Raw genomic sequence first — 15,489 nt, forward strand, 5'->3', positions numbered from 1 at the left:
GTTGTAGGTATGTGTGTGTGTGTGTGTGTTTGTGTGTGTGTGTTTTAGGTGTTTCAGGTTGTGGGGAGTATGGATGTAGCCAGGTCTTTTAATCTCACAACATTTCACCTCTCAGTTTGTCTCTCATACTGATGATCAACAGGCATTTGGAATATTCACTTGGCATTCCTGTACGGAAAAAGCTGTTTTGTTTTTTTTTTTCTCGTCTTTCCTCAATGTGTGTTGCAAAGCATCTGTTGCTGCACTGACATGAAGGCAACCAAGCTGATTGCTGATTTAATGACAGCAAATAGCTAGAATTGATTGACTGGGTTTTGGTGTCATCCTCGCGATTTAGTTTGTATAAACAATATGGATTTGAAGCTACATTTATAAGCAGTTCACGGGTGGTGGTGGTGGCTAGCAGGTTCACAGAAAATCGGAACAATAGCCCAGAACTTGTGTAAAGATTAAAAATCAGTATGATTAAATACATTATATATGCACACATTATGGTATTCAGGAATGCATGACGTTGGAATGATTTTGGAAATATGCTATGAAGTTGTCTTACGAGCAAACAATGAAGAAAAAAAATTCTCTAAATATGTAATGATAACATCTTTATAAATGTCTAAAATTCATCCTAAAAGTGATCTTTTTTTTGAAGCAGCAGTGACCACTGAACATAGACATACAAAGCAGTGTATGAAAAACCTTCACGTGGCCTCTAAATGTGGCTCTTTTAGACACATCTCAATCGCACACTAAGATTTGAGAACAAATGAGACTGAAGTGTATTTCGTCCTGGAAATCCCACATAAGGGAAGATTTTTGATGTCATCTGTAATTCGAGCACGTTGAATTAAACTACAGTAAAAGGGAGCTATTTAATTCAACCCCCCCCCCCCCCCCCGGGACCCACTGCTTTGCTACGTGTGTTTAGTGAAAACAGCTGCTGCACCTGTAGAAAATAAGGGATATTTCTATTCTTCCTACCTTCTCGATCAAATTCAAGCTCTTGTTTCGATGAACAGCATGCTTGTGCTGCTGGAGCAGGCCGCAGATGTCGTCTGTCCGTGGGAGAAGCGTCCGTTCTGTTTTAGTTCATCTGTTTGTCTTCCACAATCCCCACGTCACCGCCTGGGGAGTTGAAACTAACTTTTAATTTTACATTCAGCTATCACTGTTATTGCCGTAGTTCGGGTTATAATTGTTGATTTGTTTTGGAATTGCTGCTGTTTTTTTTTTTTTTTTTTTTTCTTCTGAGAGCACTGTTTGTATTCCAGTCGTTGTTTTTCTGCTGTGTATGAATTGGTGATAGTCTGCTCAGATCAGATGTTTCCAGGGACCAGGGAGAGTTGTTTCTTCATCTACATTACAAACATCTGGATTTAGTCTCAGATCTCTTCCTTTTTAATCTGAATACTGGCTCACACTCATTTTATTTTATCTTTTTTTTTTTTTTTTTTTTGATCAAACATGTTGCTGTGTGTAATATATCAGACATCCAGAGTCCCGTGGCTCACTGGTTTTACTAGCATGATGGTCTGGCAGGAAGTTGTCCTGCCTACTCAACTGTGAGACTAGAGTATCCAAAGTTTGCTGATATTTTTTGTTCTATGATGGCAGGTGACGGGTGAGTCAGGTTTTCAGTAAACCCACAAAGACTTGTGATCTGGATTAGGTGTGACTCATCCTTAAAGTCTGGTATGGTGCTGTGTGCAAAAGGTGCACCTTCAGTTTCTCCACCTCTCTCCCACTTTGTCATACTACAAACAGTGCTGTGATGTGATGTGTTATAGAGTAACTAGGGGTGGGCGATATGATACTATATACATACAATATTTAAAATTGGGATTTTGCTAGATTATTAACATTGTGCTAACTATGCTTTTAACATCTCTGGGTGTGTTCATCTTTTGTGAACAATATTTTAAATCAACAATCGGTTTTGTGTCAAAATTTGATTTCAATCTGATTTTTTTGCATGAGTACTTTGATTTTTTTTTTTTTTTTTTTTTTTTTTAACTTTGCAGGTTTACCAAAAACAAACATTCCTGTTTCATTATTTTTTATAAATTAACATATTGTGAAGAGGATTTTAATCTAATTGCCCACCCCTAACGATTACCCAGAACTGACGAAACTATCCGAAACTGAAGGAAGGAGATTTAGAGGTTGTCTGTTTGTTTTTCCCTCTGAATGGATTTGGCTGATTCTTATTTAAGCATTGGAGACAACATTGGCTTACAGTTAAGTTTATCTTTGGTTTAAACTGTTGCCCGGGAGGCTCAGTTCAGTCAGACAACTCACCAGGGGACAGGTTTATTCTGTGAATGTATACGTCAGACCAAGTCACTCTCTGTTTGCATACACTAAGCTCAGCACACAGAATCGGGGAGTGATGATAAAAGTTGTGTTTGCAAACATAGTAATAAAACAGCAGCAATGACGGGACAACCTTACTGGAAAGGCTGCAGTGGGTAGAATATGATATAGTTGGTGTCTAGGCTCTGACCTTGTCACTCCCCATTAGCAGACACTAAGCTCAGCACAGAGAATATCAGGGAGTGACAGAAAAAAAAACCCAAGAAAAATGTAAACATATCAGTAAATTAGCCTAATTGATGGGACCACCTTATTGCAAAGGCTGCAGTGCATTTGTGTTGCAGTGAGTTGAGTAGGATGTAGTTGGTATCTAGGCTCTGACGTTGTCACTCCCCATTTGAACACACAGATCAGCACAGAAAAGATCAGGGAGTGACAGTAGTAATGCAGCAGCACTGACAGAGCCACCCAATTGCAAAGGCTGTGTTGGACGCTTTGTGTTAATTATAACGTGAGTTGTCCATCTGAACTGTCTCACAGGCGTGACGCCATTATGACACGAAGTATCTCCATGAATGCGTTGATGATTGTGCCAAAATGTCCACCCAAATTATGAGGCAAGTGTTTGTGGGAATCTGGTAATGAGTGGAGAGGAGAGCTAGTAGAGACCGACAGGCAGAAAAGCCCCGCTTTCCTATAAATTGCACTGTAATTTATTAGTATTATTTTTATTGTTAATGAGCAGATCAAATTTAGAAAAGGGAAGGGAGAATTTGGAATTTGGGAATTTTTATGACTTTCTGGGAAGAATCATTAACTGAATCTCTTATTTAAGTGTATTTTAATCATACATATTTTTTGGACCATTAATACAAACTGTACAAATGCCCCCCCCCCCCCCCCCCCCAACCTGTTTTAAAATTTGATCACTTTCTAAAAATCTGACCACTTGATAAAGACTTGCTCTTTTGTAATACAATTTTAATACCATTCAGCCAATGTTATCTTTCCCTTTTTAGTTCCCCCCATAAAATAAAACATGTCAGTAAACAACAGACCGTGTTCCTTGCAATTTCTTTTTATCGTTTATTTTTTAATCACAGCTGATATCATTTTCATCGCGAAGATCAAGTGTTGTGGATGAGGTGAAACAGAGTTCAGACCAGAGGAGAGATCATCTCAGTGCACAAATGATAACGGGTTCAATAAATTAAAAAGTCATATGTACCACACGCAGCATTTCCCTCATGTTGGTAAATCAAAAGTCCTGTCAGTGTTACCATGGCGACTGGGGGTGGGGTGTCACAGGTCATGCAGTAACACATGGAAAATACAAAAACTGAAGGGAAGAACATTCACCCACAACAAAGCAAGACTAGGGCAGAAAGAAAGTCAAGGAAACACGATGATACTGTTGAATTTACACACCAACTTCTCACTAACATTCTGGAGGAGTTTAAGATATTTTTCCCCATTTGATCCAACACCCTTTGTGTTATTGCCCACTTTAAGACATCCAGTGTATAAACACTGCAGTGCTAGCTTGACCAAAATCTTATCACGGCTTGTAAAATTCCTGATTGAGTCACTTTTTTTTTTTGCCACACATGAGTCCAAATGATAAGGAGTAAAGGGGGAGTATTTATCTTGTCATGATATGTTGGCGTTGCACTCTTACACACTAAACACACACGTGCTCTGATTAGACGAGAAAACATGATTGTTGCATGGGACCTTCTGTAACATGAGTTTTCAGATCAGAGTACTTCACCATTTAATTTCAACTAATCAAGTTTAAAAAAAAAAAAAAAAAAGGAAAATAAGACACATTAAATCACACAGCGACAGAAAAACAACCCAGAAAAAAAGGCGACAAGGAAAATTTCAAGCTGGAATCTCCTTACATTTCTATAACTACGTACATTTAATGGCAAGAAAGGGGAAGTTTCATACAGACAATAATTATTTGGCAAGGATTTTTTTTTCCCATTCAGCTTAATGTTTCTTTTGATAAATTCACTACCATCAGGATTATCTAAACACTACTTCACATTTTATTTAGACAACTCGTGTTTTCCGTAAACAGTATTTGTATTTGAGGAGTCATTTTCTCTGAGAATTTAAAGGATGAGTTCAGAATTTTTCCAGTCTGCCTAAACGCAGAGCTCACACACCGGTATCTACATTCACAGTGTTATCAATGTGATCGTTCCTCATGTCCATCCAGGCTATGAAGTTGCTAGGTCAAAGTTTTTAGGGGAATGTGAGCATTGCATTGAGTCAGACTTGATAAAATGTGAAACTGTCCTTTAACAACAAAGGTTGGAACACACGTCTCAACGAAATAAATTCTGGGCTAAACTCTGTGTGGTCAGTTTCTCCCTCTAGCTGCCTGAGAAAACAGGTGACGTCAGTTTGGCTGAACAATCGCTTGTACAGTATGAGGAGGAGAGGAATGAAGAGCGATCGGTCGTACAGCAACATCACCAACTCTCACTTAATCTCATCTAGACCTCTGAGGCGCGGACAAAAATCAATCATGAGAGTGAAATAATGAAATATATCAAATGAAAGGGATTATCTGAAATGAAAGACAAGACACCTGCGGAGAAAAGAATGATTCCTGATTATTCTGGCCCATGAGACCAGATTGGATTAAACTGGCAGCAGGACAGGATCTGACATCATAGTTTGTGGATCAGGATGAAGGAAACGGAAATGATTCTGCTGGTTTGAAAACCATCACGAGAACAGCAGCTCGGCCCAGCTTCTGTGTTCTTACTGGCTATAGTTTCTTGAGTCGAGGAAAAGGGAAAGGGTCTGGAACAGAACAGGTGTTGTGTTGGCTTAGTGGGCCTTCGCCTTGGGTTGGGTGATTCTACGGACAACACTGTAGAGGACTCCGAAGTTCTGTAAAGAGAGACCATGAGGCCAACAAGAGAGGTGGGATGGACAAAATATTAGGAACACTTCTCAGTATAACCCAGTACAGTTAAACAGCTAAACAAATTACAGCCTCCAAAATGACCATTAAAATAAATCAACACCACTTTCAAACAGATTCAATAAAAACTGAACATTATAATCCTAATGAAAGGTGGATTTATTGTTTTATTACACTGCCTTAGTGTGTCACAGAAATCCTTTTCAATTTGTGGTCCAGTATTCTCTAATCAGCTATCTGACAAATAGGTTTTATTAATAGTATTAACATCATAACACAGCAGTAAATGGAAATTAGATGATTGAATAAACTATTAAACTACTAATGAGATGACTCATTTAATGTCTATGTACCCACATGCTGTATGGAAATCATTTTGCAGGATGCTCATTTAATCAACAATTCTTATTTATTTATTTATTTATTTATTTATTTTATTAATTTTTCTCAGCACTTTGACTTTTATTAAACTATTTTCTTTGTGCACAGGAGATGATATTTAAATGATACATTTATTACAGTAGTGGAACAAAATGTTCAACCTCCCTCTCTGTGTATTTAAGCTTGTGCTGCAGCCCATATGTTTTAAGAGTTGCAGAGATGTTACTAGGTTCCACCTACTGAACTGCCATTATGGCTTTTATATAAAGAGACTTGGGAACTCATTCAAATGAGACCGAAATGGCATCACATTTATGCATTTATGTAACGTGGTGCATGTCTGAAAGGAGCTACAGATGACTGCATGACTTACCTGGATGGCCAGATACATCATCCCTAAGTAGGCTGCGATGCAGACAGCCAGCAGGAGGTCAAAAATAGCAGGTTTCACTCTGAGGGAGAGGGAAAAAAAAAAATCACCAGAGTTAGAGAAGAGGAGCGATTATTAAAAGACAACTACAGTCAAACAATTTTTCTTACTACATGAAGGCTGTTTTTAAGAATGTGATTTTATCTTTTACTAGTATGGACCAAACTCATGACTTTACAGACATGAGCCGCACTGAAGCATCTCAGAGGCGGAAGAGGAGGAGAAGCTCATTGAGGCGTACCTGTAAGCATTCATAGTTTGCTTGAGCTGGTCGTAGAATACAAACTCTGGATCCCTGAGGAGGAGAAAGTTAAAACTGTCACTTTGGCATCATGAACAGAAAACATCAGAATATATACATTTTATTAGCTCTGTCATTTCTGGAAACTTCATGACAATATATTTAAAGCATCTAAATTCTTTTGTCAGTGGTTTAATTCATGCTGATAGAAAACAGGCTGATAGTACAGTGCCGTCTGATTTATTATCAAGTGCTTTTTTCAAGACTGCGTTACATCAGATGAGTTAATAAAGGAAACGCTAACTTTTTTGTCTGTAGACTTGCCGCTCACGTTAATAAATGTGAATCAGTGTTTTCTGATTTGCCTCCACCCTTGTGGTTACCTTTTATCAGCTTTGACGTAGTGTCTCTTGACATCCTTGAGGTAGCGTCCGAGATGATACTCCAGAGTGGATACCACACTGCTGTCTTTGTCCACCAGCTGGGCGGCTCGCGGCTGCGCTGTGAGCCAGTCCACCACCGCTGATAACTGCTCTTCCTGCACCTGCTGATGTGACACAAACCACATTACAACAGCAGCATTTAGTCTGCGGAGATTCATTAAATTAAATATTCTGAATGGCAACAAAAATTACGTCCTGAAAAAAAATAAGTAGCACCAATTGTTGCAAATGGTTTTTCTTGTTACCACTGTGCCATCATAAGAACTTCACTAGGTTTCAGTTGTTTCAAAACCTTAGAATCACATCGTTACCCAAAACAACTTCAACCCCCAGTGATTTCACCTGCATCTCTGCCTCACTCAGGCTCATGGCACAGGTGCATACAAGTTTGGTGACTTACCATTTGTTCAGTGAAGATCTGCAGGTCTCTCGGGGCGCCCTGTGCAGCACAGTACAAGAATAAAAATATCACATCACAGGAAGGAAACAGGTACAGCGTGCGGAGCTGATAAAAGTTTCTCCATCTGTTCATACCTTCTCCGTGAGGTTGTAGATGACCCTGGCCAGTGCCTCTGCCACCACCTTGGTGTTCCTGCTGAGTTTCTTTACATCAACATGAGGCCTGTAAGCACAAGCACACATTCGCAGACAGTTAGAGAAGGAGGAAAAACTCCAAAACATCAGAGGAGAAACCACAGACAAGAGAGAGACTGATTACAGAGCCACACGGGCAGGCTGGAATGCAGAAAGTCTGAGAACAGAACACGTACAGATCAAGTGTAGAAAATAAAAACAGAAAGGATAAATGGTTATTAACAAATGGAGCGACGGGGGATGGATGGCTACAGCGGCAGAGGAGTATTAAAGAATGGAGAGTGGACAAGAGAGAGCAAAGGTTTTACTACCACACGGAAGAGGCATCAAATGTAAACCTCAGACATCAACTAAACCTCCAACACTGCAGAACTGACAAAAGTACACAAATACGGTCACAAAATCATGGAAATTAAGCTCTGGTCATGGAAGGGGTACAAAAAAGTCTACAACACCTAGGACATGAATGAAAGCAATTAGAACGTAAACTCTTTTCTTTCGGTGATTCAGAGACTTGCAGTAATGAACCCACCCAGCAGGGGGCTCTCCCGCTCCGTGGCGAGAGGAGGGGGACACTGACCGCACGTCCATGATGCTGGAGCGCTGAGCCAGGCGGTGCGAGGGCAGGTGGGACAGAGTGAAGGCCGGCAGCCGGCGGATCCCGAAGCGCTCGTGCTCCCAGGCCAGCATGTCGTCGGCCAGGTTGATTTTCTTGTGGACCATGGAGAACTTGACCTCCGGGTACTGACTACTCACCACCTGGGAGGACGTGAGAGGGGACAGAAAAACGCAGCGGGTGTCAAAAATTATAGGCTCAGTTTACCCTCGATGTGTGATGATTTGCCAAACTGAAACTACAGGCTTAAAAATTAAGGCACCGCCAAAATGATTCAAACAGCTTCTTTCAGGCAAGTGCATGTGCTCTGCTTCACAACTCACGTCGTCACAACCTAGGTTGTAGGTTGTGAGCGGCACTCATATTTACCACAAAATAAGAACGTATTTTGACCTGTTTTTGGTTCTAGTGAGAGATCTAAATCTGGTTACCCAAGTGACTCACTGAGAGAAAAATGGAAAATCAGACCAAGGTGTATCAAGCCTCACAACACTCACCGTCTCCAGCTCCTTGAGCAGAGAATACTGAGGAGTTCCCTCTTTGGGAGGTTTGGACACATGGAGGTGCAGAGAGTCTCCGTTGCCCAGAGTGTCCAGACACAACACGAAGGCTACGTTGTCCTGCAGTAGACTGGAGTCTATTGCCAAAGGGAGGGAGAGGTTCAACCGAAGAGAAGGTTAATTAATAAGTTAACAATAATGGAACAATAGAGGATAAGAAAAGGTAGGGCACACCACAGGTTTTAACAGACATACAATCAAATATTGTACATAGAGGGAAATAAAAACAGGGCTGGTCCTATCAAACCAGCACATACAGCACAATACACTATAGTGATGGTGTCACTTTGTAAATGTAATTCTTTGGTCTAAATTGTCTTTGGTTAACAGATGTATTTTAATGTGTACTTTCATACTGGCTTGGGAATAAGTTGGTCTTGAATTACTTTTTATTTTGCATTTTAAAATGCTTTGAATGCAATTTACTCTTGATTCAGGCTTTGAGTATTTTCATTAAAATTGACCCATGGCCACAAAATTGAATATTGAACAAAATACACTACTGTGTAGTGACACTGAACAGTACCTGTGTGGTCCAGATTCTCCTCCAGCCAACGTTTGGTGCCCTGGTAGTTAAACTTCCCACCACCAGATGCAAAGAACAGCAGGTTGTACCTGAAAACACAACCAGATTCACAAATGACTCAAAGCTACAAGGGAAGAGAAGCAGATGAAGGACAATGTGTGATACTAGGATACACGGACATAGGGGCTAGAGCTGTACTCAGAAATGATCAGTGTCTGTGGAACATAAATCACAAGGCATGCTTTAAAATGATGGACATGTCAAGCAAGTAGTGCTGACTTTGATCCTAGACAGACAACTTTGTCTTAAGCAGTGCAGTTACAGTAAAGTCCATTACTCCTTTAGTAACAGCATTCAGTGTCTCAAAGAAGTGATGCCTTCCACTCAGCCACTGTTCAGTACATTTAGACTGAGAGAAAAATGAGCCTGTACCTTATTACTGACAGCTTTCAGTGTTTAACACAGTCAGATGTGATTCATACAGCCAGCAGAGTGCACAGATAATGTCCAATTTAGTTCTCAAAAAGCATCCAGAGCAGGACACCAACTATATCAAATGGGATAAACGTCACAAATAGACTTATGTTAAGATGAACCACAGGGGTCAGTAATCAATACGGCTTCTCCTGTTTCATCATGTATACAGTGCATAAAGTGAGTGAGCGGCACGGAGCCTCACTGACGTGTCTGTGCTAACATTACTGTGTAACATTATAGGATATTGTGCTTGTTATGCAGCTAAAACAGTCAAAAGTCTAAACTGCTGTGAGGGCTGTTTGAGGTTGGACAATATGGATGTGAGTGTTGGTGTCATTACTCACCCAGCGTGCGTCCTCTTGTAGGTGTAGAGTTTCGAGAAGAGACGAGCCAGCTCTAGTAACATGGACACTCCGCTGCCGTTGGAGTCCGCTCCGTAAGACAGCCACTGGACACGACAGCACACACACAGACAGAGGGTGAGATCCTTTTTCTGGCCTGCTCTCTTTTTACTGACAGCTGTGTTACTTCCTGGACTATTATTGTATGAAATTTGAGTTTTTGGACTCGTGTGGAAGATAAGTCGTCCAATGTAACAAAATCCTACAGATATTTGAAGACATAACATTTCTGCTTCTAAATTCCCCGAATGATTTGAAGGTGTCAGGGATGATGTGTAAGAAAAAAGAAGCGGTGAACATACTGGAGCGACACCAAATGAGTCATAGTGAGCCACCAAGACGATAGTGGGCAGGTCCTCTCCACCGACTCCAGCCAAACGACCCTAGTAAAGAACAACAACAAAAACAACAGAGTGTTTAGACTAGGGAGAAATACAAACAGAGCATAAACCGAAATACTTCTAGCTATGGTTTCAGCTAAAACAACGCTACTGTGTGTATTAAACTGCCTGGGAGCGTGACTGTGCAGAGTTGAAGTGGGTTTACATTCACAGTCGACCTCCTGACCACAGAGCTGTGAGAAAAACCTCAGTCTGCCTCCTAATCCGCTGCAGTGTGACTAAACCACTTTTCCCCCCTGGTTTTTTACACAAAGCTCAGATTAGAAAGTCCTGAACTAACACGCCTCCACCGCTTTATTATTTTGTGCACTTTGTGACTCAAACTGTGTGATTTAACACTACCTTAAAACATTGAGCAATGCCATCCAAATCCCCTGATGAGCCATAACAAGAGAAGACGGCACAGAAATACCAAAGCAATCAAGTCTGAATGAAAACAGCTGTACAGTGACATTCATGTGGTCTCACACTGAGCTAAATAATCTACTTGTTCATGGTGAAAGGGTGTTGGATTAAAATAATTATAGTTAAAATTCAACCTTGAGAACAAAAAAACAAAAACAAAACAGTAGCGCAGAGCAGTGATCAGTCCTGTCAGTCACCATGCAACAGAATTTGTAAATGCAAATATAGTGTTAGTTTAAACTGAAATTGTTTACAGTTACACTGCCACAGATTTAAGTCGTCACTGTGTAACAACGCAAACACCAAATAAACACAAAATACTGTTGTAGATCTCAAACCTCCAGGCTTTCAGTCCACACAACAGTTTCTGTTCAGGGATTTAAGACCACCCACAAACACAGAAAACACACATTGGGCAGTAAGATACTGCAGCAGGCAGCACACGACACACTGTACATTGTACAGTACAATAGTACATTGCCAGAGCTTAAAGTCACAAAACAACCATAAAGGTCTAGTTATCAATTATTTACCTTGACAAAAAAAGTGGAGACCTAGCACCAGGTAAAGTTTGTGCTTTAAACCTTTACCATTACATGTTAGTCACAGAGCCTTTTAACACATTGGACTTGAGAAACGGGTCTTTAATGATTAAAAAAATACCTTCAAAACAGCGGTAAATCTTGTGGAATGACCTTCTGGGGATTTTTTCCAAACACAGCTAGCCCGCTTTATTTTTTTTTGGAGATCAGATGCTTAGCCCTGTGACTAAGGCACAAACCGTGGGAGGTGACAACTGCACCTTTTTCGGTATCTTAGAACAAACCCCATCCACAGTGATTCAATGACATAACCTATTAAAAACATGATCTTTCTTTTAATGAAATACAGAACTATAAGTTAATATTGAGAATAAAGAGTACTGTTTCAATACTTTGCAAATGGCTATGAAACCATGATGCACAGTCTCATTCAATTATTTTTTTTGTTTATCTGTGCTTGCTGACTGTGGGAGGAAACTGGATCAAGCACTCAGAGGACAATTATGCCAACAACAACAACAACGCACACATATGACAGAGGCTTAAATCTAAGCTCCTCCTGCAGTGAGGGAACAGTCCTAACCATCAAGACACTGTTCTGCCTGATGTTACTGTAACATTATCCTGCAGGCCTCTGTCTGAAAACAGTGTACAAACTATTGTTTTCTATTTCAAATTAGCTCTTGAGTAGAAAATGACAATGTTAAAGACCCATAGATAAAGATAAATAATGAATATGAATAAACTGACTAAACAACTGACAACTTGGGAGATCATTTTTCTTATCCTCAGTTTCTCACCTCTAAACTGGTGATGGCCCAGTCACTGATGGCTTTGCTCTGAGCTCCACTGGTGACCATCTGGAAGCCATTGGCTGTGGCCGTGTGCAGCAGCACTGCAGAAAGAACAAACAGTAACATGAAAGCTGTAAATGTTGATTTAATGGATTGATTTGTGTATTGACATATCATGGAGAGTGTCCAACCCACTCCATCATTCCTGACCTGACTTTTTAATGTGTGTAAATTGTGTTGCAATTGGTTTAGTGCATACAATGCAGACAAACACAAGATCACACCAGCAGGAGCGGATGAATTTCTACCTTCAGCTGCTGACAAAGAGCCCTGAGAGGAGGAGGAAGTCAGGGTTTGGGTGTAGATGGACAGCAGCTCATCATCCTCCATGGCAAAGTACACAGGGACAATGGTCTCAGTAGCCAACATCTCCGGCTCCAGCTCCATGAACTGCTACATGGGATGAACAGAGGGGAACATCATGTTTAACGAAATAAGACACCATTTTGTTGGAGTGAGAAGCTGATGGATTAAAGTTGTTCAGTAAGAGTTCAGTGTTGCCCGCTCACATTTTGAGTGGAACATGAAATGCACCAATTGTGGTTTTAAGTTATGTAACCAAATGAGTAACTCATCAAATGCCTACTAGTGCTGCTTTCCAGAAGGATTAATTATCCCACTCATACAGTGGGAAGACTAATTAGTCACAACTCGTGCAGTCTGCCTTACTGAGATAGTACTAAATCTCTGCTACAGCTTAAGATGACACTGTACCCTAAAAACTGGGGGCTCTGTCACAATTCTCTCTTTGAACTCCTTCTCTTCCTTTCAGAGTCACACTGAGCTTGGAAAAGCTTAGAACGCAGAGATAAGAGAGGTGGCACTGTAAAACCAATTATGAACTGGGACACCACTTGCCTTTTCATTCTTACCACTGTGGATGTGCCCTTGAACAAGACACTTAGCCCAAACAAATCAACTTGAAGCAGACAGGTTTGTAGCTGACTGTGTGACTCTGGTTCAGGAAGTCTCATTTGTAACAATGGCGAGTGTGTGTGTGAGTACCTGTACTATATCCTGGGGCATAGCAGACATGTTCTTGGGCAGGGTGATGACCACAGCTCCCGCTGACTGGCGCAGAGCTTTCTGGTACTTATCGTAGGAGAAGTCTGCCAGTCGCATGATAACACAGCGACGACTTAGTACCTCTGCTTCCACAGTACGGGCCTCGGTGTTCAGGATAGCATTCCTGGTACCTGAGGAGACCACACAGACACTGATAATCACCCCTCATCCATGGATTCCTGTCTTTATGTCAACTGGAACAGGCGTGAAATAGTCAAATACGCCGAATCAGCTGCTTGACAAAGAAGAGGCTTGGGATTGGTGATCTGTTCGTCAAGTTTGGTAGCTTCCATTCAATCTCATCACAAATGCTGGACAAAATGTGTCCCACTGCGTGGACTGAGGAGAGAGGAAGAGGATACTGGTTTCCACACTGTGCTTCAGGTTAGAAAGCTGGATCTTGACTAAACTTGCTCTCACAGCTATACAGTATTTGAACGATCAAATAAGATAAACTATCAACTATCACACATCCTGTCATCAGAGTAAAAAGTAAGAGGAAGAGGAGTCAACACACTTGTGAGCCTACATTTAATCCTAGTCTCTGTGTAGGTAGGGTTTGTCAGTGTAGTTAGGCTAATGGTGATTTAATACTTACATTAAGGGGAAACACCCGTTAGCATTGCACACTGACCTCATTTTAAGTAGTAATGATCTCGATTTGGTCATTGACGCTAAGCTACATTAGCAGCTAGTTAGCTGTAGCTACCCTGCGTGCAGTCATTTTAAACGTTATTTCAGCTAAGAGGCTAAGTTGAAATAGCTGCTGGAGACCGATCTAATCACTGGCCAAGTCAGTTCAGTAACCCTGACATTTAATCCCGGGTGATCAACTGGAGAAACAGCCGACTCACCGTACGGCTGTCCCTGCAGGTCGTACTGCTGCATGCGGTACACCGTGAACTCATGTGCCGCCTCGGCCGGGAGCGGTGACACCAGGATAAGCACCGCGGGGATAAACACGATGAAAGTTAGGGGAAACGAAGATTTAAACATGTTGTCAAACACTTCACTGGCCTCCTCGAACATTTTGGCGTTTGTCTTAACCGTACAGCTCGAGATGGAACAATATTTTTTTAGCTGTCACCGCTCTCAGGCACTGACAGCCGGGTACCGAGTTCAGCTAACCGACCGCAGCTGCAGCTAATGCTTCTAATCAGGCAAATAACTAGGCCACCTCTCAATCTGGACTAGGACACCAGCAAATTCAGCACAATTACTGTTTTGTTTTTTTGTTTGTTTGTTTTGTTTGTTTTTAACATACCACTAGATTTTAATGTATATTTAGGTAAATATTTATTTAAAATATTAGTCTGATTATCCAATTTCAAAACTGAATCAACGGTCCTTCAGGGATCTTCTAGGACAGCTACAAATGAAGGGACAAGTATCGGTCAATGTCACTAGATGGCGCACTATACCACAACTGTAATGCAAGGGGGGAGTTGTAGGTCTCAGCAGTGAGGATCACTTCCGCGTTCAAAAAGCTGCAGTTCCTCGGATGCCGCTGGGAGCTGGCTCCAGAAGTGAGCAATTCTGCATTGACCCTCATGTTAAAATAGCCAACTTTACAGCCTAAAAAAACATATTAACAGCCTGGTACATTTTTTGTTTTTGGTCTCAATTGATAGTTTCCACCTCTGTGAACGCTGTGGGTTTGTTTTTTTTGTACCACAACCGTTTTAGCGTTATTAAGGCTTAAAATTCGTACACAAATTAGGGCGTGGTTACGTTGAGTGACAGCCCCATAGACAGACACTGGCAGTTTGCTCTTTGCTAAAGCATCGGCTGAGCTAGGCGGCTACATTCAGAGGCCTCCGGCTACCCCCAGCGGTTGACAAGGGCTGCAGTGTCCGTGTTTGTTTGCCAATGTTCGGATAGGTTTCTGTGACATATAGGGCTTGTTGTAGTGTAGACTATACTAACCGACCGTTGAAGGAGTCTGTGTCGCAGTTTTTTCGGTAAGTAAATTTCTCACTATTTTACCTGGATGTTTGCACTAATTAGCATGTATTAGCGTATTTGCCGCTGGCTTATGACTTAATTGCCGATTTATGGTCGCTGCTGATACAGATAGAAGACCGGAGCAGCTAATGTTAGGAACGCTGTTGCGGTGTGTTCCGTGCTCTCAGAGTCCGTTTATTGCGGGAGTACTGGGCTACAATTTTATTTCATCTCATTTTTCTGTTTAAAAAGTCAGACATTGCATGGACAGAGCAGCTCCGTCAGTAAGCGGCTGCTGTTGTTTGTGTGCTGCTGTAACTAAGTAGTGGATGGAGGCAGCGGTGAAAGCCGGTAA

The 15,489-nt window shown here is 41.3% G+C and overlaps 1 protein-coding gene across 4 annotated transcripts; it reads right to left on the reverse strand.

Moving 5' to 3' along the window:
• Positions 1-3,382: 3,382 nt before the first annotated feature.
• On the reverse strand, positions 3,383-14,322 carry ncln (nicalin). Of its 4 annotated transcripts, none has more exons than XM_041039903.1 (15): positions 14,045-14,322; positions 13,131-13,321; positions 12,374-12,518; positions 12,072-12,166; positions 10,226-10,306; positions 9,867-9,970; positions 9,046-9,134; positions 8,457-8,596; positions 7,924-8,102; positions 7,284-7,371; positions 7,150-7,188; positions 6,690-6,850; positions 6,307-6,360; positions 6,009-6,087; positions 3,383-5,220 (listed from the first exon to the last, which is right to left on the reverse strand). In XM_041039903.1, exons 1-15 carry the CDS (start codon positions 14,217-14,219, stop codon positions 5,158-5,160), a joined length of 1,683 nt encoding a protein of 560 aa, XP_040895837.1. In that variant the 5' UTR covers positions 14,220-14,322; the 3' UTR covers positions 3,383-5,157. The 4 variants fall into 4 exon arrangements, with proteins under 4 accessions (XP_040895837.1, XP_040895836.1, XP_040895835.1 ...); XM_041039902.1 differs by having other exon boundaries at positions 6,690-6,853; XM_041039901.1 differs by having other exon boundaries at positions 7,876-8,102.
• Positions 14,323-15,489: the final 1,167 nt, after the last annotated feature.

Source organism: Toxotes jaculatrix, chromosome 6 (assembly GCF_017976425.1).
Source record: "Toxotes jaculatrix isolate fToxJac2 chromosome 6, fToxJac2.pri, whole genome shotgun sequence".
In the NCBI taxonomy this organism is placed as follows: domain Eukaryota; kingdom Metazoa; phylum Chordata; class Actinopteri; family Toxotidae; genus Toxotes; species Toxotes jaculatrix.